Below are 25,152 nucleotides of genomic sequence, written 5' to 3'. Positions count from 1 at the left end.
CCTCCTTATATATTATACCCTTGGTGTCACATTCACCTCACACTAGTCCAGCCTTGGATGGAGGCACAAATGGAAAACCACGAAAATAAATTTTACATATCTTACATTGCAGTAATACTTTTGTTTTCAGCTGCCTAATACCTAGTTTCCCACTTGATTTTGTAGTACGATGCTTTTTCCTTTAGATGAAATTTCCTTTAGATAAAATTTCACTTTTCACCCTCAGCTGTAATGTATTTGACCTATACACTGCCAGTTACATGACAAATCCTCTAGTAAGAAGAAAAAGAAATAGGGAACTAAATAGGCTCAAATTGTATTATCAGTACTTTCTCAATACCATGGTAACTCCTTTTTTGGACTCAGGAATGATCAGGAACTATCATCAGATCACTGACAGGATTATGGTTAACACATGTAGGTCTATTTCTATCCAGAAGGGGAAAAAAAGTTTCTGAACAATTTCTAGCAATCTTTCAAATTCGACACTTGGGCCATATGCTCTATTTATGAAGTAAGAATAGGTAGGATATATTTGTATGATACTTATAATCCTCAATATTTAAATTCCTAAATTTGTTAAATACCATCATCCTCCAAGTGAGGCAAGAAACTAGTGGAAGTGTTGGGCATCTAAGTGATAATTAAAATGGAAGAATGACTGAGGTTTTATAACACTTAAGAATATTCATACAACTCAGAAATGAGATGAGCTGATACTATAGTATGGCAGTTTCAGCTGGTCCTCCAAGGGTATAAATGTTGGCAGCTTGTTCCTCAGTGTGGCAGTTTTGAAATGGAGAAAACTGTAAAAGTGGAACCTTGTACCAGCCTAGTAACCCTAATGACTAGGTCACTAGAGACATCACCCTCAGACAAGATTTAATAGTTCTTGTGAAAACCCAGTTAATTCCCAAGAAAGGGGTTCCTGCAAAAGAGCAAGACTAGCCCCTTCCCACTCTCTTGATTTTCCTGTTTCACTATGCGATCTCTTCTCACCATGCACTCCTGCCACTGTGATGCCATACACCTTGGAACCCTGAGAGTTAAAAGGTCAGTGGCATATTCTTGGACCTTCAGAATTGTGAGCTAAATACATTTTTCCTTCCAAAATTATTGTATCAGAAATGGAAAAGAAATTAATACAGCTGAAAACCACTACCATGAGAGCTACATGATACTTGAATAGCATATATCAGACTTGTATTCAGTATTTATGTTCACCAAATTTTTTTACAACCTTAAAGTAGATACTATTATCCCCATGGAAAATGAGGAAAAAGGTCAAGTTAGGCTAAAGTCAAGTCATAGATACAAGATTTCAATTTAAAACCCATACTCATAAAACCATTATATTTCAGTAAAGTCAAATAGTTTATTATTTAATTCCCTGTCAGTATTGCAGGATAGGGACTCAAGAGTTTTAAAGTTTTTAAATTATTGTTTCTTACATATTTGACATTTATATGCTCTAAGGATAATTTACTCCTTGGCTCCTGTCATAATTCTTGACAATTTCGAAGTCCACTTACATAATACTTTCAAACTTTCCTTATTAATTTCTTAAATTAATCTCTTTCCATTATTTGGCCTCATCCTATTCCCATCTTCACATCCTAGAACTTCATTCATTAATCACTGCACTGATATTTTCAATTTTAGTCACCCTGTTCTTATTTCAAACAAATTTCTAATTCCTACTACTAGTAAGAAACTTCAACACATTTACAACTATACTGCAATTTACAATTGGCTATACCATTTTCTACTACATCTCAACCTTCTTTTACTTTACTCCTTAACCAGAATACTTTCATTGTGACTCATTATAATCAATCTCTTGAATATCAATACTTTTGCTTTCTTCCAAATTTGTCATATTTACCTTTAAAAATCTCAATTTTCATCAAATTCAACTCTGAGCCTATGCACAGTGATGGCATCCATGCAGAACTTAACTGGAGAAAAACTCAAAACATATTGACTAATCTCACTTAAATTAACAACCAGAGACAGTTAATTATTTTAGGTACTACCTAGCCAGTCATCCCAAGAGTATATTTATCCTTCCATTTTCCTTGTTATTTTAAACACCTTCTTCCTTTCCTCACTTATTCATGACTCTCTCCCTGTTCTCTATAATGTCATTTCCTATTTTACTGAGAAAAAACAAAACTTTCATGTTTGTACTATCTACCAAACTATAATGTCTTCTTCTCTACTGCTATTATATTATCTGTTTTTTACAATTTTACAGAAGATCTGTTGGCAGTGACTCTAATGTGAAGGTGTTATCACATACTCACAGACTATAATTAGAACAAGTAAACTTTAAAAAACAGAAATCAAATTTTCCCACTTATATATCCCTGGAACTAATTTTACTAAGGGGAATAGAATAAATCCATATGGGAAACATTTTCACAGGTGAATGATGTTCTAGTAGCTAAGAGATTCAGGGGTATAAAAATGAAATCTCAACTTAAGACAAGGGTACAAAATCCCTAAACTGGAACAAATTTCCCACTACCAAAGAAACCTACTAGAATAATTATAATAAATAAGATTATTGTAGAAAAAGTGCACTGTATCAAGTTAAGAATGAAAATGGTAATATATATAATCATAAAAGAATACTTAAAATGTACTATTAAATTATCTTAGTAAGAAATTCATATGACTTATACTTTTCTAGATATATAAACTAATATAATTAAAAATACAAGCAGTATTTTATTGGAAAGAAAATAATTTATTATATATGAGAGAAATCATTAAAACACATTATATATCTTCAATAATCTGATCTAAACACATATAGATTTAATTTTTAAATATACTTTCAAAGCTGTTACGCACAGTTCCATAGCCAGATGGTCAATTTCTTCTCATCAAAGTTGGAAAGCACTTGAAAGATATGGAATTCAAAAGGAACCTAAAATATCAGAAAAGCACATTAAAAATAATCATGATTATAAAATAATCTATTAGTTCAAAAATAACTAAAAGCTAAAACATTTTTACTTAGAAAATTAGTGAATCATGTCAGTACAACAAAATTTTATGCAAATAAACATGTTTCGCAGAAACTGATTTATAACATTAGAAAACAAAACATTTTAATTGTGCATATCAAAAAAATTGTAATTTCAGTTATCTATGAACTTTTTGAACTCTTAGGGTTATAATGGTTCTTAACAAAATTTTGAGTAGTTTTCATAGTATGCATAATAGCAAAGTTTCCCACAAAGAGATGCAGAGATTCTACCCCTTTATTTTCCTGTTTATAAAAGGTTTGATGACAAAGTTAGTTATAGGTGGCCAACCATTTACTCTAATAAAGTAGTATCCCAATAGGACAGTCCTTAAAATTACTAAGGAAACCTTTTCAAATTTGGTTATTGGACCTCATTCTCGAGGTTCTAATTCATCAGTGTTGTTTCACACAGTCTAGGAATCTTTATGCATAAAAAGCCTTCTTTGGTGGCTTTCTACCTTGACTGCACATTAGAAAGGCTTGAAAAATTTCAACATCCATGGTATGCCCCAAACCAATTAAATCTAAACTCTGTGGGAGGGAAGGAACTAGATATCAATATATATTTAAGGTTATTTTTCCCCCCTTTTAAAGTCATATATATATAATTTTTTTTAACGTTCCCACGGTGTTCCAATGTGCAGCCAAATTTGAGAACCACTGTGTTCCAGTGGATTTTGGACACCAACTGGTCTGGAAATCTCTGTTCTTATATTTCTACCAGGTTCATTTCTTTTCACTTACTGAACTACCCTAAGTCAACATTATGTTTTTTTCTCTTTCCTTATTATTATTATTTTTTGTTTGTTTAGGAAAAGAAACAGGGAGAAGAAACTTCTACTGCTATCTCTGTCAAAAAAGATTTCAAAATGAAGACTTCATATGTGAGGTGTGCTATTCTTATTTGGCATTTATACAGAAATCCAGTTATTTCAATATATGTACATTAAAAAAATTCCCATTCAAATTGGAGAGCATGTTATACAGAACACCTAAACCAGGTGTATCATAAAATAAAAAACATGTTACTGAATTAGATTTAGGAAATACATAAATAGAAGAAAGACCACATTCTCTGTTTAAACAAATGCATCATTCTCTAAGTTGACCTGATTCACTAACTTTCCTTGGCAAAACTATACAACATAAATGAAAGCACAGAAAATTCAACAACAAACCTGTTCAAGCTATAGAAATACTTTTAGAAATAGTTCACTTGAATAAAAGTATAGAAAAATCACTACTTAATCTGGATCAGTGGATAGGAAAGTGAAAAAATATCTCTAGGAAAAAACCAAAAAACACTGCCCCAAAAAGGATACAACAAGAAAGGATACACTTTGCATGACAGTATTACAGCAGTATTTACGCAGGAATGCTTCTAAAGAAGAACAGCAGAATGCAGTTTAATTTTTTCTTATTTTTTCAGCATTAGATTTACAAATAAATGACTTTAAAACATACTGAAATTATTCAATTTTTCCCCTAAGATACTTGACGTCTGGTTACAATAGTATAGATACTTTGAAACAAAATTCAAATATCCAAGGCATCTCAGAGAGACTAAACATTGCAAAATTTTCTTATTTAGCATTTTTTCAGCTAGACAACAGTAATTTTGACCAATTTATTTCATGTCCTTCCAGTTTAAAAAAGGAGAAATTTCTTTTTTTAAAAAAGGAAAGTAATTTACTTCTGCTTATTTCTTAAGTAACAAACTTTAGAATATATAATGCCTAATTTATTATTTCTAATCATAACATTAAAATTGCTTGATCCAGAGGAAAAAAAATTTAATTCCACAAATTTTTTTTAACATTTTATATTAATAATTAATTGTATATTCTCAGCACTGCAGAATTTTAAGAGTTGGAAAATCTTTCTTTAACTGTTTCCTGTCAGTTTCTAAGTGTGGGCTCTGGACCAAGCTGCCTTATTATGAGGGAACACGCTATACAAATTACCAGGTGCCACACAGAGTAACCAACTTGTTCTGGCATGCCGGATCTTTTTAGCACCGAAGGTAGTGTACACTGAGAAATCCCTCAGTCACAGGAAAACTAGGATGACTTGTCACCCACATCAGTTTTCCTGAATGAGAAATTCTTGGTAGGGAGGGAGAAGCCTAGCAGACTGTTTTACCAAGCTCTCTAACGGATTTAACATTTTAAAGGTTAAAACCCACTTCTTTATAAATAAATATTTATAGACATATACTTTATAAAATTCTTTCTCCAAACTTAATTTTTACATACAAATGAACTTTATTCTGCAGTCAATAATTCTGACGTTTTCTGGAATCAACTGTATACACAGAAATTTCCTTAAAATTCTTAAGAGGTATCATAATTATTATTCTATCAGGCTTTTATACTTCTTTAATTTTGCTTGTATAGAAAGTCTTGTCTTTTTATATTTTCTCCACACTTACCTTTGTTAATATTTAACACTTTCTTTTCCCTTCTTTCGCATCTTGTTTGGGTCTAGCAGATCGAGCAAACTGCTAATATTTTAAAATTAAGGTTTCCTTCACAAAAATGAAAGTAATTTTTTTTCTACATAATCATTGTGGGGGGAGGGGAATAAAAATTAGCCTTTCCTTTAGTTTTTATATCATTAGTTTTTATATCTGAACTTTCTACCTTTATACATTAATGACTAAAAGATGATTAACCAATGATATAATCTGGATATTAAAATTATCAAGCAAAAATATGAATAATAATACGAGAGAATAATAACGGTATAATGAATAATGTTTTTGTGACTCCAAATGTATTTCCAGATACCCTTTGTAAGGCTTAGTAAGAAAATGTACTTTTGAGCTGTTGTAAGTGAAATATTAAGTAAACTTGGCTAAAATTTAATAACCTCATGCTTAAGTTACCTTATTTTCTAATAAAAGTCTAAATAAAATCATCACCTGATTCAGCTAAGAAAAGTTTAACTGTAACTGCATATTTCAAGGTAGAATGCCAGATGAGCTTTTTAAAGGGTAACATGAGAATTAATTTCAGTTATACCCTTTTCCCCAAAATTACATAGTTTTGAAATAGATTGATTTAAAGGATACAACCACCATGGGTTTTCCAAAAAGAACATATCCATTTGCTTCCTTTAAGGCTTTTGCTGCTGCTTTTTCATTTGGAAGTCCAATGAAAGCTTGTCCTTTCATGCGACCTTCTTTCATCAGGCGTATATCAAACCTAGAAGTCAAGTAAGAAAAGTAGTTTTGTTTCAAAGAATGTAAAATGATTTTGATGCGATGAATAAGAATGTGGTCAACAATTCAAAAGTTGCTATTTCAAAATAAAAATGACTATACTCTCTGATTAACACATTAGTTAGTCAGGCTTTCTAAAATTCTATTTTGTATTCTATTTTTCTACAAGTAGGTAATACAAATTTCATGATGTGTGAATCTCTATTTTAACTCTTACACATATATTTATGTTATTTAAAAGTTATAAAGTAACAGTAAAAGCACACACAGTTTTTGGTTGTTATTGTTTTGGAGATTAAACTCAGAGTCCTGTCCATGCTAGGTATGTTTCTATTACTTAGGTTTGCCACATATATCCCTATTTTCAAAAAGTTTCTTGCAATCAATTCAATACTTTCTGCTCAAAGTGACAACAACAAATAAACAAAAAATAAACCATACGACCAAGGATAGAAGATTAATAGGAACCAAATATAAGCAACTGAGTAATTTATTTTATTATTATTATTACTACAAGAAATTATAATGCGGGGAGAGGGGAAGAATAGATATTCAGTAGATTAGATGAAGTGAAATGAAGGGAAAGGAGGGCATGCAAGAAAAGGGAAGACTGTGAAATAAATCTGAAATAATTTTCTTATGTATATATACGAACATACCATAGTGAATCTCACTATGGTGTACATCCATAAGAATGGGGTCCTAATCATAATAAGATATATTCCATGCTTGTACAATTATAGCAAAATAGATCCTAATAACTAAAAAGATTAAGAGGAAAAAAAAGGGAAGAAATTATAGTATCAGGATAGAAAAAGACCTTGCTTATTTTCTAGTCAAAACTATCATTTTAAAGTGATACCTAGAGAGAAGACTCTGAAAAGTAGATGGCTTAATTCACAGAGTCTATTCCTAGTACAGTGTTCTATCATTCTACAGCATACTCATTTTTCAACATTTCTGAGAGAAATCTATACTCCAAAACTACTTAGATAAATGAGAGTATAATTTTCCACTAAGATATGGTGTACTGGATGGGAAAAGAATACTAACATGTAAAGGTATTAATTAAAAAAAAATGCACTGACCTTTTTTAATCACATGGTCAGTCTCATGGGAAACAATATACTATTTTGCTACCTACAGTTTTCTCAACATAGAAATATATTTTCAGTTCAAATTCTTATTATAGACAGCACTGAAAATAACGTTTACATATATACACAAACGTACTTATATGAATGCATACATAATTTTTTCCCCCTGTACAATCACGTCCTATTGGCAACAAAAAAGAACAGCATTTTGCATGGCCAGAAAAATAAACTTGATATCCTGATGAGACATCTGCCACTAATGAATACAGATGGAGAATGTTAAGATGTGGTCCTATCCCTGTATATCTATCGAAAAAGACAAGCAGGTCAGATAAGAATTAAAAAGTACTTTTTTGACTGAAAGTTAAAACAAAACTAACTTGTTATTTTAACTCCATTCAAATATTTCTCATCTTCTACTTCATTCTACTTTTTATTTATATGACAAAGAATCTTTACTTTGAAATTAACTAGTACAAAATTTTAAAAAATGAAATTATAACTTCAAATATTAGCTTTATAGCAATAATGAATCACATCCCTTTCTTCTATTTCACAGAATTGCTAGCTTTGACTAATACAGTTCAATTAAAAGATGAGAACTTTCTTGCCAGAGTACAAATTTTTAAAAAACTTTCCTGGTTACTGTATATTCTTGGATAAACCACTAAAATAATATTTTTCAAAGTGTCCTCTTTGGACCAGTAGCTTCATATCACCCAAAAGCTTTTGAGAAATGCAAACTCCTGAGTCTTATTACACTCTAGAAAACCAGACTCTATGGAGATGGGTCCAAGAAACTGCTTCACCACAATCTTCAGGTGATTATTATGCGGTATATTAAAGCCTGAGCACCTGTGCTTTAGAGCAGGGTACAGGAGCAGAATTTACCAAAAGTCCATTCCTATAAGTAAAGAAATACATGAATAAAGCCATAAATATTTGTTTATGTATTACAGCTATTTTGAAGCTAGGACTACAAAAATGATTAGCTACAGACAACATGGCCTGCAATAAAATAAAAACATTGTATTTTTTCCTGTTTGTCCATTTAAAGAAGTTTGTCAATTCCTATTCTAGATGTCCATTTAAAGAAGTTTGTCAATTCCTATTCTAAATCTTTATCTTTAAAAGGAAAATGGTGGCATAACAAAAAGTGTTAAATTCACAACAGAGAAAAATCAAAACATAACTTGAGGTTATATGATTGCTACTTACATGATTCGTTGTGTCTCTGATGAAAAGTCAACAAAGCGCCCAAAAATAAATTTAAGATCCTGGAAATTCAATAAGAAAGAATAAATAAGGAAGCCAGCGGGGAAAATGTAAAATAACAAAGTCGATTTGTAAGTTCAACTTACCTTTTCCTGAACATGTTTAGCTAAATTCTTTACATATATTCTACAGTTTGGTTCGCCAGGTTCATAACTTCTGAAAACTGAAAGTGTTTCCATTTCTTAAAGACAAGACAAAACAAAAGATATAAAATTAAAATCTTTTTTACCAATTTTTCAAAGAAACTTAAAACATGCAAATAGCTATTAAACAGGTAAAATAGGCTTTATGAAAATGTTAAAGCCATAGATATTAGTAACAATATTACTGATGGGTATACAATACAAATTAAAAATCTGAAATGATTATAAGGAAAAAATTTAAGTATTGTTTTGAAAAATCTCTGACATCTATAAATACTAAAATCTGTTTAATAAAATATTTACTATTAAAGGTCCTAAGATGAGTTACTTTATTAAAGAGCAAAGCATATCTGATATTGTTTGTATAACATTTTGATTAAAATAAATTTTCCAAACCACAAGCCACTTCCATATTCAACAATAATTATGAAGTACTCCAAAATAACAATCGTGTATTTCAGACAAATGTATTTCAGGTTCCCTTTATAGTTTCCCAAGTTCACTAAGCAATCTGTTCTTCATAACTAGAAGTTACATGCAAAAATGCTAGCTGGAAGTCTATCTCTCATTATTGTGGAAAAAAAATTACATGTTACGAATAGTCCAAAAACCTTATATTTTTCTGAAATGAACTAAACAGTAAAAAATCTTTTAAAAGTGAAAAACTATTATGTGAGAATATAAAATTCTAAAATATGCATTTTGAATCATCAACATTGTTTTAGAGTTGCTTTGTATGCATCTCAGATATAGTGTGTTAAATCCACAACAGAGAAAAATAAATTATCAATTAACAGTTCTATATTTGTAACACATAACTCCAGACTTGTGGATATAATTATTTATTTTACATGCCATATAAAAAAGTTTTAGGAATGAAAAGAAATATTTTTCCCAAATGAATATAAGCAGGAAACAGTATGAAAAGGAAATTTACCTATGAAGTATGGGGTTTAAAACCCAAAAGAGATAACAAACATTAATCAGATAAAAATTGATGTTTATGCTTTAAGTTATGTTTCTTGATATAAATGGACTTGTTTTGTTTCTATGTAGTTAAAGAACTGTGAAATGGAATATAAACTGGTTTATTTCATAATATTACCTTCTTTGGAAATTCTGCCCTTTTCCAACTCCCTTCTAGAAATGCATTCTGAGGGCATTTCATCAGAGTCTTCTTTAGTTTCTTCTGTAATGTTCAGATTAGGTTTGGGGAAGATTTTCCCAAATCCTATACTGGATGCATCAACTTCAGTAGCAGGTAATTCTAAGAGTTCAACATTAATATTAGCCATTAACTATTTCTCTTTTCAATATAGTTTTCAAGTTTCTGTTCCCTATTTTAATTTAACAAATATTTTTGGCATCACTGAATTTTTTTGGTGTTTCTCAATGTTCTAGAATAGACATAGGAAAATATGTCCTGTAAAGGTCCAAATAGTAAATATTTTAGGCTTTGTAGGTCATATGGTTTCTATCATGACTATTTAATTTTGTTATTGTAACATGAAAACACCCATAGACAAGAGCTAAGCAGCTAAACTATTGCTTTGTGTTGCTACATAGAGGTTCTGCAAAGAGGAAAAAATAAATTTAGTTTCAACGTATTCAGTCTGAGGTGCCAAAGGGGCATCTGATGAAACGTTCACTGGGTAGACAGTGTGAAATATTAATAACTGTAGGAACAAAAAGAAATTTGCAATTAAATAAATTACATAATTCTGCTAAGATAGTCATTCAGTGTTATATAATAGTTATGAAGATTGTGTTACATCAGAACATTGTGAAACAACCTCAATCTTTTCAACAATTATAAGATTAGGATAAGTAAACTATGCTGAAATAAACACCATAACAGGTATGTCCTTCCATTAACCTCCCCACACTACAAAGAAAAAAAGATAATTATAATCTTGATTCTTTAAGAAGAAACCCAAATTTAAAAATTACTCATTCGAATTAAAGAAATTAAAAAATACTATAAACTTTTTACTTTAGTTATCAACATACTGGATTTCATTAATAAAATATGAATTTTAGCATCAACAATAATTAATCTGGCATAGCGGAAAAATGTTTAGAAAGACAGGGTTAAACATTCACTAGAAACATTCTAGTTAATACTACCTAAAAAAGAAAACCTAAAACCTCTAAAATGCTTTTACTATTAATTTTACTGCTTTGCCAATGATGTAGAATGACCGTTCCCTTTTTGTACATGTATAAGTCTTTGAGCAAATTAAACCTAAGAAAATTATACCACATAAATATGTACAATTTTCATATCCTAGTAAAGAAAAAACAGATTAATAAATTTTTGTGTTAATGAGTGACTTAATAAGATGAACTTACAAAACAAAAAAATAAAAATATTGAAAACAACAAAAATGAAGCTACCCAAAAAAATCAACACTAACCATCAGACAGGAATTAAAATTCACTAGAGATTTTCACTCACTATGTCTCTCTAATACCTACTAGAATTCTACCCCATAGTCACAAAAGTATTCAAATATATACGTAAAAAAGATGTATATTTTAGTGTTTTCTATAACAGTAAAGATTAAAAAACTCATAATATTGTATAATTAAATAATGACTGATATTACTATACTATGTTCTATTACACAGCCATTAAAAAGTATGGTACATATTTTTATGCTCTGATATAGTAAGTTATCTCTGCTAGACTGTAAATTCTAAAACACAAGAGAAAATGTCTTTGTCCAGAGTCTGCTATATAACAAACTTTCAATAAGTCACTGAGTGAAAGATGAACACTGTAAAATATGATGTGCATATTTTATTCATGTTCATGTTCAAAAACAAGAATAAAAGAAAAATGTGTTTACATGTACTGGCTGCTATAGTTTGGATCTACACTGATCCTAAAAGACTATGTGATAAAGGCTTGATTGGCCCATGGCAATATTAGGAGATGGTGGAAACGTAAGGATTGGGGTCTAGTGGGAAGTAGTCTCATCACCAGGGGCTTGCTCTTGACAGGACTTATGGAACACTGGTCTATGACACTTTCTTTCTTTTTGCTTCTTGGCTGTTGTGAGATGAGCGGCTTCCTTTGCCATGTGTTACAAATACCATTTACTGCCTCACCATAGTCCCCAAAGCAATGAGTCTATTAACTATGGACTGAAACTTCCTAAACTGTGAGCCAAAATAAACCTTTCCTTTAAATTGATGATCTCTGATGTTGTGTTAGCAACACAAAGCTAACACACAAGATAAAGTCTTGAAGAATGCAGAAACAAAAACATTGGTTACCTCTGCATAGTAGAACAGAGGATAGTAGGGTTTGGGAATGATAATTTTTTTAAAAAAATTTACTTTATGTTTCTATCCTGAATCAATTTCTAATAAGCTTGTATGATTTTGGAAATATAAAGATTTAAGGTACAAAGAAATGACACTGTTAATAAAAAATTAATGTCTAAAAAAGCTGGAAAAAAACCTGTAATTTTTAATATGCTAAATTTAAATGTAAAAATAGTATCTGGTAAACAATCCTCCAAAAGTTTTGGATTTAAAAAAAAAATACATGCATATTCTCTCTCTCTCCCTTTCTCTCTCTCTCTCTCTCTCTCTCTGTCACACACACACACACACACACACACACACACACACACAAATATAGATACATGTGTAAAATCTACAACTCACAGGATAGCTACATTGTTTCCTAATAATACAATGACACTAATAAAACCATAGAACATCACATTAAACAAGCAAGGAGAAGTTAAGACAACACAAAACTCTTGTATTATTAGTGTATATACCAGCCAGAAAACATAAATTTCACTCTAGATGTCATTACTAGCAAAAAAGTAATAGTGACAACCTTGCAAACTAAGTTTTATGTATATAAAACAGTTGAAAAAGTATATTATTTCATGATATTAAGGAAGCCTAATCACATATTTTAAATAAAACTGACAAATATGAAAACAGACAAATATTATATATGAAACTTAATTCTAGTGCAATAAGACTGACTTTATCACGTGAAAGAACTCAAATATTCTTACCAGAATTTTTTTCTTCACAATTCTGTTCTTTCTCTAAATCTTTCTTCAATGCAGCTGGCAGGTCCGTGGATATGTGGAATTCAATTCTTTTATTACCTACAGGTTGTGGTTGGTCAAATACATCCGAAGGTAACAGCACAGGATGTACATTGCTATTTAAAAATAACCACAGCATGAATTTGTAATTGCAAATCCTGAGAATATTATCTCACTCTCAATTTAAAAGTAACAGTTTGATAAAACATTCAATACACTTATAAGCACTGCATAAAGTGTTTTAAATACTTCAGTAAACTCTAAGATATGCACTAATGTATTACTAAATTTCTACTTTACAGATGAGGAGACTGAGGTTAAAAGATGCTAATAATTTGCATAAAGTTACCAGGTAAATGAAGGGCAGTACTTGAATTACTTGACTACTGATTTTATATACCATGGTATTTACTAATATACTCAAAAAAGTTAAATTTATACTAATGTATAAATTTTTAATGCACTATATTTTATACAGTATGCAGCAGCACTGTGTTAACAAAGTAAATAACAGCTATAAGTGGCTGCTGATTCTTTATGAAAAACAAATAGTTAGGCTTAAATAATATTTTGGGTATACATGTTACATAGTTATATTATCAACATTAATTTCATCTGCTTCTTTTTACTGTTTTAATGTGGCTACTGGAAAGTTTAATGTGGCTCATCTTGTTTCTGTTGTTCAGTACTGCTATAGAGATTAAAAGTATGGAATATCAGTGTCAAGTCAGGTGGGCATCAAATTATATATCATATTATTTCTACTTGAATTGAAATAAGTGATTAAAAATATATTCCTTTAAAAATAAAAAAAAATTTTAAAACTCCCCTCTTAATTTATAAAGTTAATTACAAGACAAATATATCTAATAGAAAAACTAAATGAAGTTAAAATTTCAATTAATATTGAGATACTAAATAGAAAAGACAAAAAGAGAACGTGATGTTATAAAATGAAAGGTGGAAAATTCTGAGACCAGGGCTACTCAGTATTATTAAACAATGGTAAATTGTGAGAAAATTATGAATAGTTGTGAATGTGGTAAACAGGAAGCCAATGGTGAACCAAGTAAATGTGTATTAAACAAAACCTACATTGAGGAACACTGTGAGTTAAGCAAGTAAACAAAGTACATATGGACAGCATTCACTTTTATAGTTCTATATAAAACTACCTGTGTGAAGAAGATGAGGGTGTATTCAACATATCCTTTATTTTTCGCTTTTTTCTCACATGGCGCTGCTTTACCATCTTTGGTCTTTTGGGCTGAAAATTTGCTAGTTCCATTAGTTTGGTCATTCTATGTTGGAAAAGAGGGAGTGTAAACAAGATCCTTATCTAGAAGCATAATTATTCAATACTGTTGGTGTTAAGCTTAAATTTGAATTTGGATGTATAAAAATAAATTATAACACAATTCACTTATCTAATATGGAATATATTTACATGGGATAAGAAATTCTAAGACATAAATAAAGGGATAAAAAATTTGACAGAGCTTAAATTCTAACTTTCTTTGAAAGATTTGACGGAGCTTATACTCTAACTTTCTTTGAAAGAATTAAGAATTTACTTAAAATTTATCAAATTATCTTAAAAATACTTTTCATTATAAACATTATTAGTTGTCCAAATAAAATGGTGGACTTATACCAAACAAAAGAACTGATACCTTAATACAATTTATGTAATTTTATTGATATTTTCTTGACAGATATTCAAAAGACTTTACCAAGAGAGTAAAACTATTTTGATTCATATTCAAACAGACCATAGATCAAAAAGAATTCCACTGAAAAGCATCATATGAATAAATGCTGCAAATGAATCATTATATAAGCAAGGTAAGGTAACAAGCTACCTAAGAACAGTTTTCAAATACTTCACTCAAAGTAGCTTGCAGAGTTGGGGATTTAGCTCAGTGGCAGAGCACTTGCCTAGCACATGCAAGGCCCTGAGTTCAGTCCCCAGCCCTGGGGTAGGGGGTGGGGGTGGGAGTAGCCTGCAAGTAAAAATCAGGAAGTAGTATTGATACCTTGTACATAGCTTTCCTCCATTATGAGTATGAATAGCTAATATATATATCTTACCTAAGCATTTTTGCATTTTCCATAAAGAAGGAGCTCAGAAACCACCAGTCACAATTCTAACTCTCAGAATTTCATTTGTAAAATTTGGAAGCACTAACAAATACACTCAACAAAACAGAGAGGAGGTATGGCTCAAAATAGGTTTTAAATTTTTTCCCCCAGAGAAAAATGTAAACATACAATGTACATTTTTAAACTCTCTTAATTACACAACTTACCAAAAATTTTATGAAAAATCCAGTGATTTAAATCACATACATTGCTCACCTGAAGTACACCAAGTCTCTAAATCAAGGTCATGCACATATATTAGATACTCAAAAAACATATGATGAACCAATAAATATTCCCTTTTTTTTTTAAAGTTCTTTTACAGAGTGTCAGAAAGGCATGGAAACACAGATTACTATATGCAGTTTTGTTTTCTCTCATAATTAAAGATGAATTAATGGCAGAAATGAATACAAGGTAACACTTCAACACTAGGCGGCGATTCTAAACAGCAAAATGACCAACAAAAACTCAAAAATGTGAAAAATACGACACTGAACAGACTATGTATACGACACTGAACAGACTATGCAAAGAATACTTGTATATAGTATGAGAGCTAAAACAAGAAGGCAGAGAGTCACTGACAAAGTTTGCATCTTGAATATCCCCCAAAGGCCCTGTGTTTAAAAGCCTGGTTTCCAGGGTGGCCCTATTAGGCAGTAATGGAATCTTTAGGAGGTAAGACCTACTGAAAGGTCCTGATGTCAACCAGGGCATGCCCTTGAAGTGTACTGTGAGCTGTGATCTCTCTCTTTCTAACCATAAGGCGAGTAGTTCTGCTGTGCTATGTGTCATGTGCTGCCTCATCGCATGCCTAAAATAATGAGGCCAATCAACCAGAACCTCCACAACCAGAGAGGCCAGTAAATAATTAAATAAATAAAGCCCTTTTCTAAGTTCATTATCTCAAGCACTTCATTATAATGATGTAATGCCAACAAACACAGCCACTTTATTTGACCTCATTTGATATCTGCATGTCAGGTGACTTAAATAAATTTGCACCAAGCTATGCGCATCCAGATCCACAAAATACTTGAAAAGTATATTATAAACTATTGATTTGGGGGCTAGCTAAAATATCAGGTAGGCAAATTCACAAACATAAATCCACAATCACTCATCTAAAAAATTATGAATACTCCCCCAATATTCCCTTAGGTCCTAGTACCTATTCCCAGGTCTTAATTTATCAAACTATACATGCTAGAGGGGTGATGGCTATGAACAAATTCTAATGACTCCAAAGTCTGAAGAATTATATGCAAAGTATAGGAAGAACAAAAAAGCCTTTCCCGCATTCTATGCTTCTTATAATCTAAACAATTTATTCTTATTACTAACCTCTGTCGGTCCTCATCATCACTGCTTTCATATTCTGATTCTTTACTAGATAACTCCTCATCCTCATTTGGCAAAGGAGGGTCCTCAGGTGGCCGAGGAGATGTAGGTGGGAGAGGTGCATGCAATGGCATATAGTCTTCATACTAATTTAAAAAACAAAACAAAAATGCTATGGCAATCCGTGATGTTTACAGAATAGACAAACCAATTTCCATGTAAATACTTGATTCTTATTTCCCTTTACTTCATAATATTCTTTTGTCTTCTTTGGCCTCTAGCTGGACCAACTTTGAAAGCCCCTCTTAGAGTTATTATTTGCCATGTAACCAAAAACAGGAGAAAAAAGAACTCTAACATAATTTTCCCTTCCTGATCTGCAAACTATTTGGTAATGCCCTCATCAACCTGACAAGGCACAGGGTGAAGACAATTCAGGCTTTTGAATAACTTAGAATAGAATATCTTTCTATCCTAATTTTGGAATGGAAACAACGTGAACAAGAAATAACTTACTATATTAAGAGTTAAGAGTAAATTTTGTTCATTAACAGCTGCTAGCACAATCTTTTTGTTTTTTTAATATACCTTTATTTTGTTTATTTATTTATTTTTATGTGGTGCTGAGGATCGAACCCAGGGCCTCACACATGCCAGGCAAGCACTTTCTTTCTTTTTTCTTTTTTTTTTTAAATATTCATTTTTTTTTTTAGTTCTCGGCGGACACAACATCTTTGTTGGTATGTGGTGCTGAGGATCGAACCCGGGCCGCACGCATGCCAGGCAAGCGCGCTACCGCTTGAGCCACATCCCCAGCCCCAGGCAAACACTTTCAACTGAGTCACAATCCCAGCCCCTAGCATAATCATAAAAACCCTGTAATAAGCACTGAGTAGGCACTAAAGCTACAAAGAAAAATTATAAAGCTAACACTACATGTAGCAGAGAAGCAGTCAAGCCTAATGCAAATTCTCTTCTATGGTAACACTCAAAATAATTTTGCATTATTATTATCCATAAATATATACAGTATTACATTGTAATAATTTTAAGAGTAGACATAGCTTAATGTCTAAATTACTACAAGATTTGCAGGTAAATTCTAATATAGTATTAGCAACCTTTTTTTTTTTTGTCTTTCTCAAATGACACAACAGAGCCACAACAATGGAATTTTTAGATGTTTCTATTGTTGTGGTTATGTTGTAATGATGCAACATTGTAGGTTAAAGAATTGAACAATACTATAAGAAATTTTGGTCTCTATTAACAAAACTTTCATATTCTGGTTTTCCTCTTTCCCTTCTCAGCTTTATTATTAATATCACATTTACTTTATATGTATTTCTTATCTTCATATACATCAGAGGTTGACATAATACTTGTATAATTTCTCCTCAATAATTTCATTCAGTAAATGAAAGTTGAAAATTCTAAGTGGTTTCTTACCATGGGAGGTCGTGCGGTAATTGGTCCAAAAGGTGTAGGCAAATTCATTTTATTCATAAGATGAAGTACCTTAAAGTGGCAAAAGATTTAAAATCATACAGTATTAACATAATGTTTCAACTCACATCCTGTATTTCATGTACTAAAAACCTTCTGTAAAAACACTACTGATTAATTGAGTGAAAAGAAAGGCTACTTCTTCTCTTTATGATCCCAAGACAAGGAAAAACAAAGCACTGATATATCTCAGGTTAGTCTTCCTAAATTTTTTTGTCATTTCTATCAATATAGTTATCCCCACTAATAAGAATGTAATGCTCTTATAATGTAAAATCTAATGTTACTCTATCAATGTTACTGATTACTGAGATAATCAAACAGAGTACAATAATGAAAAACACGTATATTTTCTACTTCAAAGAAGTATCCTATTACTGCTGAAATTATCAAGCACTTGCTGAAGGACCCACACTTTCCTTAGGAAATTCCATACTAATGGTATATTCTAAAATAACAGAAAATTACCAGAAATGACATTTCCCAAATTAGGTTCTCTTTATTAGAATCCATTTTCAATGTAGTTAATGAATGCATTGTATATCATTGCCTGTCTAGAATTAGTCTGATTGATACTATTATACATAAGTATGAAAATCATCATGGAAAATATAGTATTGAGCTAAACAAATAAGTATTTTGAGAAAAATAAGTTTTATTTTATATACCTGTACATAGAACTTAGGTACACTTGCTAAAGCATTTACTATGTTTGCTAAGATTGTGCTTGAAGGTGGCGGGTACATATACTTGAGGCATGAATTCAGAGGAAAAGTCAACCTAAAAAAATAAAAAATAAAAAAAATTGAGTGTTTATTATGTTTTAATGATTTCATATTAATAACACACTTTAGGTAAACTGACAATATAAAAAATTGTTCAAATGATACACTTAAAGTTAGTTACCTTGTTCCTTAAAGATCCAAACAAGTACTTTTAAGAAGAAACTTGCCTTCTGATTGCATCACAAAAGGAGGAGACATTTTCAGAGCTTACATATAGTTCTGAACACTTTAATAGGTGCTTCTTGAACTGAATTCAGTGACAAGCACCTAGCTCTAAATGTTTATTCAACGTATTAAAATTATACATGACATGCTAAATTTATTCATTTAAAAATTTTTCTTATTTGCAATATATGTCTTATTTGCAATATATATATATATATATTGCAAATAAGAAAAATTTTTTGCACTATTGTAAAATGTGTACACACACACATACAGAGCAACAAAAGCCAGAAAATCAACAAAAGAACAAACAAAACATGCTAACCCGTGGTTTGGTGCAATTCCGTTTTCTATTGTTAAACAACCAAATTCTTTCTTTTCTTTATCATCTTCCACAGTGTCATCAGACCTAAACAGAACATAAGTTGATCTTATCTTAAAATTACATACAGAAAAGAAAAATAATTTTTTTCAAACATGACCTTACGAAAACAATTCAGTTATGGAAAAAACAAAAACTTTCAAGCATTTCTCAGGCAGGCATCAATGAAAAGAGAAGCAGAATTGTACTGAAAACCTTTTGCATTATTGTAAAATTGGACATTCCACGTTTTCATTTACTTTTCACAGGAAATTTATAAATTTGGTATGATAATTCTCAAAGACCAAAAAGAAAACTAAAATTTAGATAGTACATAAGTGGTACTCCATTTTTTTTTTTTTAATATCTTTGTCCAGTCTCACAGATGTCTAGCACTGTACTTCCTTGTCCCTCCCCCTTCAGTTTCTGATTCAGTAAGATTGAGAATTAAGGCCTAGAATTCTGTATAATTTGATATTTTAATCAAGTTTCTAGATGATTCAGTCAGTCCAGGGATTTACTTTGAGACCCACTTGTGTAAAAGCAAATTTGTAAAGATTATATAACAAAGAGTCGTAACTGAGAACCAAATACTGGTCATCATTTTTAAAGGCCACACGTATTCATGACAGCTTAGTATCATTACTGAAATAAGTTGAAATACCAAATGCTCTCAAATATGAAACTTTTTGAGAGCCAACATCATGCCAGAAGTGTAAAATTCCATATATAACCTCATGTAACAGGCACACTATTAATATCACAAAAAGTTTTCTTCAGACTATGTATATGAGGTATACATGAAAACACATGAACTTCATGTTGAGTAAACTCATCCCTAAGATAACTCATTATGTATCTGCAAATATTTAAAAAAAAAATCTGAAATATCAGGTGACAACCATTTTGGATAAGAAATAAATGAGCTGTAATTACCTCCTTTCCACTAAAAGTGGAATGCTTTCACCACATTTCCATCTCACTTTACATTTATTTTATCATTACTCAGGATCCCAATGCACAATTAGAAGTGAAATTAGATATTGTTTTACTATACTTGATTTTATGAAGAAATTTATCATTATGGCTTCAAATTATTTTACTTGCTAGTCTGAGAACAATGAAGTAATTACACAACTGGCTAACACACACGCACACTCCCCAACCTAAAATGGTAGGAAAACCTAAATGAATCTACGTACCTTTTCTTTTTTTCAGTGCTTGAAGTGGAACATGGAGAATGAATGCGATCTTGCTCTTTTGCAAATTCAACTACTAAAGTATGACCTAAAAGTTTCAGCTGATGAAGTCTTGTCAATGCCTTCAATTGGAAGAACAAGAGTAAAAAATTTACTATACCAAAAACTATTTGCTAAGTATCACATTAAAAAGAAAACAAACAAACAAACAAAAAACTGTATACATGTTTTATTGTTGTTAAGGCTGTAAACATTTACTTATTTACTTGGCTATTTCTTGTTCATTTCTAATCTCAGGCTATCTATCAAGTGTTTATTACTTTTTAAAAATTGATTTGTTAAACAACCGAATTTTTAAATTTTTTATCTGTTCTTTTTAGATATACATGACAGTAGAGTATATTTTGACGTATTATACATACATGAAGTATATGTTATTCTAATTAGGATCCCATTCTTGTGATTGTACATGATGTGGAGATTGACTATGCTATATTCATATATGAACATAGGAAACACAATGGAATGAATTGGACATAACTTTCCTATGTTCAAGTCTTTATTACTTATCAAAGTACTGCTTCCTATATCTGAGCAAAATAAAAAACCTAGCTAACTCCAACCCTCTGCAAACTCTTCTTATAATTAGGAAGCTATTTATTTTATCAATCAATACTCAGGATCTCAATGCACAAATATATATATATATATAACAAATCTGCATGGTCCCATTCACAAATTCATAGTTACATGTGAACAAAATATTTTACACTTCCTCCTTGATCCTTAACCTTACAATATTTTCTCTCCCATTCTCAGCAAAGCACCTTATATCCTTACTTTGAGGTAACTGAAGAAACAAGATGAGAATTTCAGAGTCCTATCATAACTCCCTATCTATCATCATCTGCACCAACATATTTTCTGTCACACAAATTAACTATGCATATTTTAAATCTAAATCCAGCTGCTTGAAAATCCTGAATTTATAACTTCAGCCCAGAACTGTCCTGAATCCAGGAACAAATATCCAAATAATGAATATCTCTTCTCAAGTGTCAAACATCTTAAATTTAACATTTCAGAAATTGAACCACTTAATACTCACCCAACCTCAATATCCTTTATCTGGAGCCTTTTCTCTTTCAGTTAAGAATAATTCCATTCTTCCAGTTAATCAGGTCAAAAATCTTAGAATTATCCTAGCCACTTCTTTCCTATATTTTATATTTAAGCCTCTAAGAAATCTTGATTACTTTTACCTCCAAAATATACCCAGACTCTAACCACTGCTTTAGTGTTTCCAGTGCTACAACTGAGCAATGATCATCTAAGCAAAATCATCTTGGGACTAAATTATAATAACTTTTTAGTAAACTCTCCCATTTCTACTCTCCCCCTTCTTCAGTCTATTGTTAACACAACCAATGTGATTCTTTTAACTATAAGTCAGAGTTATGTCACTACCTTGCTTAAAATACTAGTGGAAATCATTTTTCTCAGGGTAAAATCTAAATTCCTTATATAAACTCCATAGTGAGGACACTTACTTCTCTGACTTCAAATCCAATGCTCTCCCTTTCATTTGTCCTGCTCCTGTCACAGAGGCTTCCTTGAACACAAAAGGCATGTTTATACCCTAGGACCTCTCTGTTCTAGCTGTTCCTCTGACTGGAATGCACTTCTCCCGGATACTTCTTAAGCTAACTTCCTTCACTTTCTTCAAATCATCACCAAAATATGACCGGAACCATCCACACAGATTAAGTACACCTATCTAAAATGCCTAGGACCAGAAATCAGATTTTGGAATTTTTTCAGATTTGGGGAATATCTGCAAATATATAATGAGATAACTTTTAGATGGGACCTAAGTCTAAACATAAAATTCATTTGTTTTGGATATAACTTTTACATATAGCCTAAAGGTAATTTTATACAATAATTTTAATGTGTATGCATTTTGACTGTGACCTGTTCTACAAGGTCAAGTATAGACTTTCCCACTTTGTGGCTATGTGTTGGAGCTGAAAATTTCAGATGTTGGAGTGTTACAGATCAGGGATGCTCAATCTGCATTTCAAATTATCCCTTTCTCCTTATTGATGAGAATTTGGGTAATTTCTATTGTTTCATGGTAAAAAGTCCTTAATACACTATGTTCATTCCTCAGTATGTGTCATCACAGGAGCTGGTCTTCTTAACACTCTTCTTTTTGCATTTATGAAAATTTCTTTTCTAGTTAACTTTTCCCTCCCAGTCTTTTCTCTGGGCTCATCTTCCAGTGGGTCATGATATCTACCATAACTATTCACATAGTTGAAGAAATTTTCCATTGTTGACCTTGCCTTAACTCTAGAATGGTATTTTTAAATATTTACCAAATATTTACCAAATATTCCACAGAAGTAGCCCAATGACTTCTCAAAATTAATAGATAATATATGAATTCTTTACATATCTTTACAAACATATTCCTACTCCAAATTCTTATAGAAGATCCTCAGATGCTGCATGGTCCCAATTTAAATTCTCAACCACAAAAATCTTGACTATTCTCTCTCTCAACCCTTAAGCCACAAGATCTATAAACTCAATCTTTACCAAATGTTTATGTAATTGGCCCTTTGTTTTCTTCAGATATTTATTCTTGCCTTGACCACTAAAACATCTTTCTATTTGGTTTGCTAAGGATGAAAGCCAGGCCTCGAACGTGCTAGGCGAATGCTCTACCACTGAGCCACTACCTCAGCCCATAGACTCTATAATATTTTTCAAGTCCTCTTTCCATCTCAGGTCCTAGCTCCCACTTAAAACTTTCCATGGCATGGTTTTACTTAAAGTGTTTCCTAAATGTGGAAGGCCAGCCTCTTCTTCTTTTGTTCTTAAAATCCAACTAATCATTAGAGGTCTAGTTTAAAAGTCAGCTCCATCATAAATGATTCCCTGGTTTCTACTTTTTAATACTTAACACATCTTTCCTTGTAACATTTACAGAGATAGTTATCCATTTTACATTCTTTCAGAACTTGTTATTTTCAATTACACATATAGTTGATTTTATAGTTAGCCTACCACTTCTGAGTTCCAATAACTAAGCACTGGACAAAATCTGCCAACTGACAACCAAATCATCCTGTTGGGTATACTCTTGGAATACAGTTTTCACTTCTAAAAACTAGAGTTTAATATTACTTCCCATTTTTGTACCCAAACTAAGAATAAAAAAATTACTGACAACTTTAATAGTAAAGAAAAAAATCATACCTTTATAGCTGCTTTTTCATTAGAGAATGTAGCAAAAGCTGTATGTTTCTGAAACAGAGTAAATGTACAAATTACTTGCAATATAATTTCAGTTCCTATAAAACCACAGTAAAGAATGGGACATTGAGACTATTTAACTGATTACTATTTTCATTCTTTATTTGAGTCAGACAGAAATAAAAGCTATGCAGCTTTTTCATATAAAGGTGTACAACCTAGCATGTGTTATGTATACAAACAGCCAATAAACCAGAAATTTAAAAAAACCTATACTATACACAGAGAATCAATCTTAAACATCTAAATCTTAAATTCTAAATATGTTATATATTCATCCCCTATTTATAACAAATCCAGAGATCGTATAATTTAATCAATACAGTCTGAGGCAAAATTCAAAAGTGTTCACAAAATGCAGAAATCATTTCTCAATATGTATGTTTCATTTGAGCTTTATTTTTGTAACAAGTTTCAATGGAAGAATTCTACTTTTAAGTACATGTTGAAAATACTTTTTAAATTACCAAAAACAAACAAACAAAAAAGCCAAAAGTAAACAAATTATCATATTAGGGATAAGTAGTTGTCAATGTTTATTACAAGAAATTGCTTGGGTAATTAATATCACACTTATTAATTTCGCCTAATCTGAAACAAGATGACCTGAATGTATTTAAATTGAACAAAAGGCGCATTTTTATTCGAATTGGTTGGCATACATGACACTTAAGACTGATCAAAACTGGTTTTTAACTTACAGATTCTCAACCTTGGCTGCACATTAGAATCATCCAAGAAGAAAACTTAAATAAAACAACTGATATCTTGCTTTATTGTGGGTCATCTTGCAAACTTAAAGTCCCCACTAATATTGAAGTGAAGAAATAACCATCAAAGACACTTGTAGTATATTAATAAAAAGTGTATGAATTCCTGCGTAGGAATTTTTACGTGTTAATATACTGTTTTACCCATTTTGTCTACTTTGCCTTTCTCTTTTGCCTTTTCCGCAGTGATGTGATTACTGAGACTGGAGCTAATTAAAGCTTCACTTCTAGCGCAAAGTAAGAGGAAAGATCCGGACTCTCCCACGACAAGAGCGCCCCTTCACTCTTAGTCCCGGTCTCCTTTCTTTTTGGCACGTTCCGGATCACTACTCAAGGGCCTTCCGGGAAGAATCGGCGGAGTGCATCCTTACCAGTCGCCCCTTATCTGACAGAACGCGCACCGACTGCGCCCCGAAGTATTTCAGCAAGTCCTCTTTTTCCTCCGCGGTCAGCTCTGCCGGCAAGTGCCTCACTAGAAGGGTTCTGTCGCCCCGGGGCGGGGAAAGCGACGTGGAGCTTGGGCATCCTCTCGGTATGGGCATTGGCTGCTCGGGGGCCGCCATTTCCCTTGGAGAAAAAGCACAAGAAACACACGGAAGAAGCCTCCGTCAAAACTGCAGCATCAACAGAACCTGAGATAAATGAGTATCTTTTCCGCTTCGCGCTAAGGATTCTGGAAACAAGGAAACACCGCGAGAG

The 25,152-nt window shown here is 31.6% G+C and overlaps 1 protein-coding gene across 3 annotated transcripts; it reads right to left on the bottom strand.

Moving 5' to 3' along the window:
- Positions 1–2,822: 2,822 nt before the first annotated feature.
- On the bottom strand, positions 2,823–25,101 carry Rnpc3 (RNA binding region (RNP1, RRM) containing 3). 3 transcript variants are annotated; one of them, XR_003302646.2, is made up of 16 exons: positions 24,825–25,101; positions 23,627–23,674; positions 20,363–20,481; positions 19,125–19,208; positions 18,518–18,629; positions 17,793–17,861; positions 16,347–16,489; positions 14,033–14,158; positions 12,822–12,973; positions 9,881–10,042; positions 8,719–8,813; positions 8,576–8,634; positions 6,111–6,243; positions 5,469–5,540; positions 4,216–4,418; positions 2,826–2,935 (listed from the first exon to the last, which is right to left on the bottom strand). XR_003302646.2 is itself a non-coding variant. In XM_026409172.2 (15 exons), exons 1-14 carry the CDS (start codon positions 25,014–25,016, stop codon positions 5,481–5,483), a joined length of 1,554 nt encoding a protein of 517 aa, XP_026264957.1. In that variant the 5' UTR covers positions 25,017–25,101; the 3' UTR covers positions 2,823–4,418; positions 5,469–5,480. The 3 variants fall into 3 exon arrangements, 2 of the variants coding, with proteins under 2 accessions (XP_026264957.1, XP_026264956.1); XM_026409172.2 differs by having other exon boundaries at positions 2,823–4,418; XM_026409171.2 differs by lacking the exon at positions 4,216–4,418 and having other exon boundaries at positions 2,827–2,935.
- Positions 25,102–25,152: the final 51 nt, after the last annotated feature.

This window comes from Urocitellus parryii, chromosome 11, assembly GCF_045843805.1.
Source record: "Urocitellus parryii isolate mUroPar1 chromosome 11, mUroPar1.hap1, whole genome shotgun sequence".
In the NCBI taxonomy this organism is placed as follows: Eukaryota; Metazoa; Chordata; class Mammalia; order Rodentia; family Sciuridae; genus Urocitellus; species Urocitellus parryii.
The sequence above is the reverse complement of the archived record's forward strand: the minus strand, read 5'-3'. Positions and strand labels throughout refer to the sequence as shown.

Excerpts from the sequence above, each read along its gene's own strand:
- Rnpc3 (XM_026409172.2), bottom strand. The coding sequence starts at position 25,016 with ATGGCGGCCCCCGAGCAGCCAATGCCCATACCGAGAGGATGCCCAAGC. Across the intron at positions 23,675-24,824 it reads TGTCAGATAAGGGGCGACTG|AAACATACAGCTTTTGCTAC; the intron begins GTAAGGATGCAC and ends ACTCTGTTTCAG. Across the intron at positions 8,814-9,880 it reads GGGCAGAATTTCCAAAGAAG|AAATGGAAACACTTTCAGTT; the intron begins GTAATATTATGA and ends CTTGTCTTTAAG.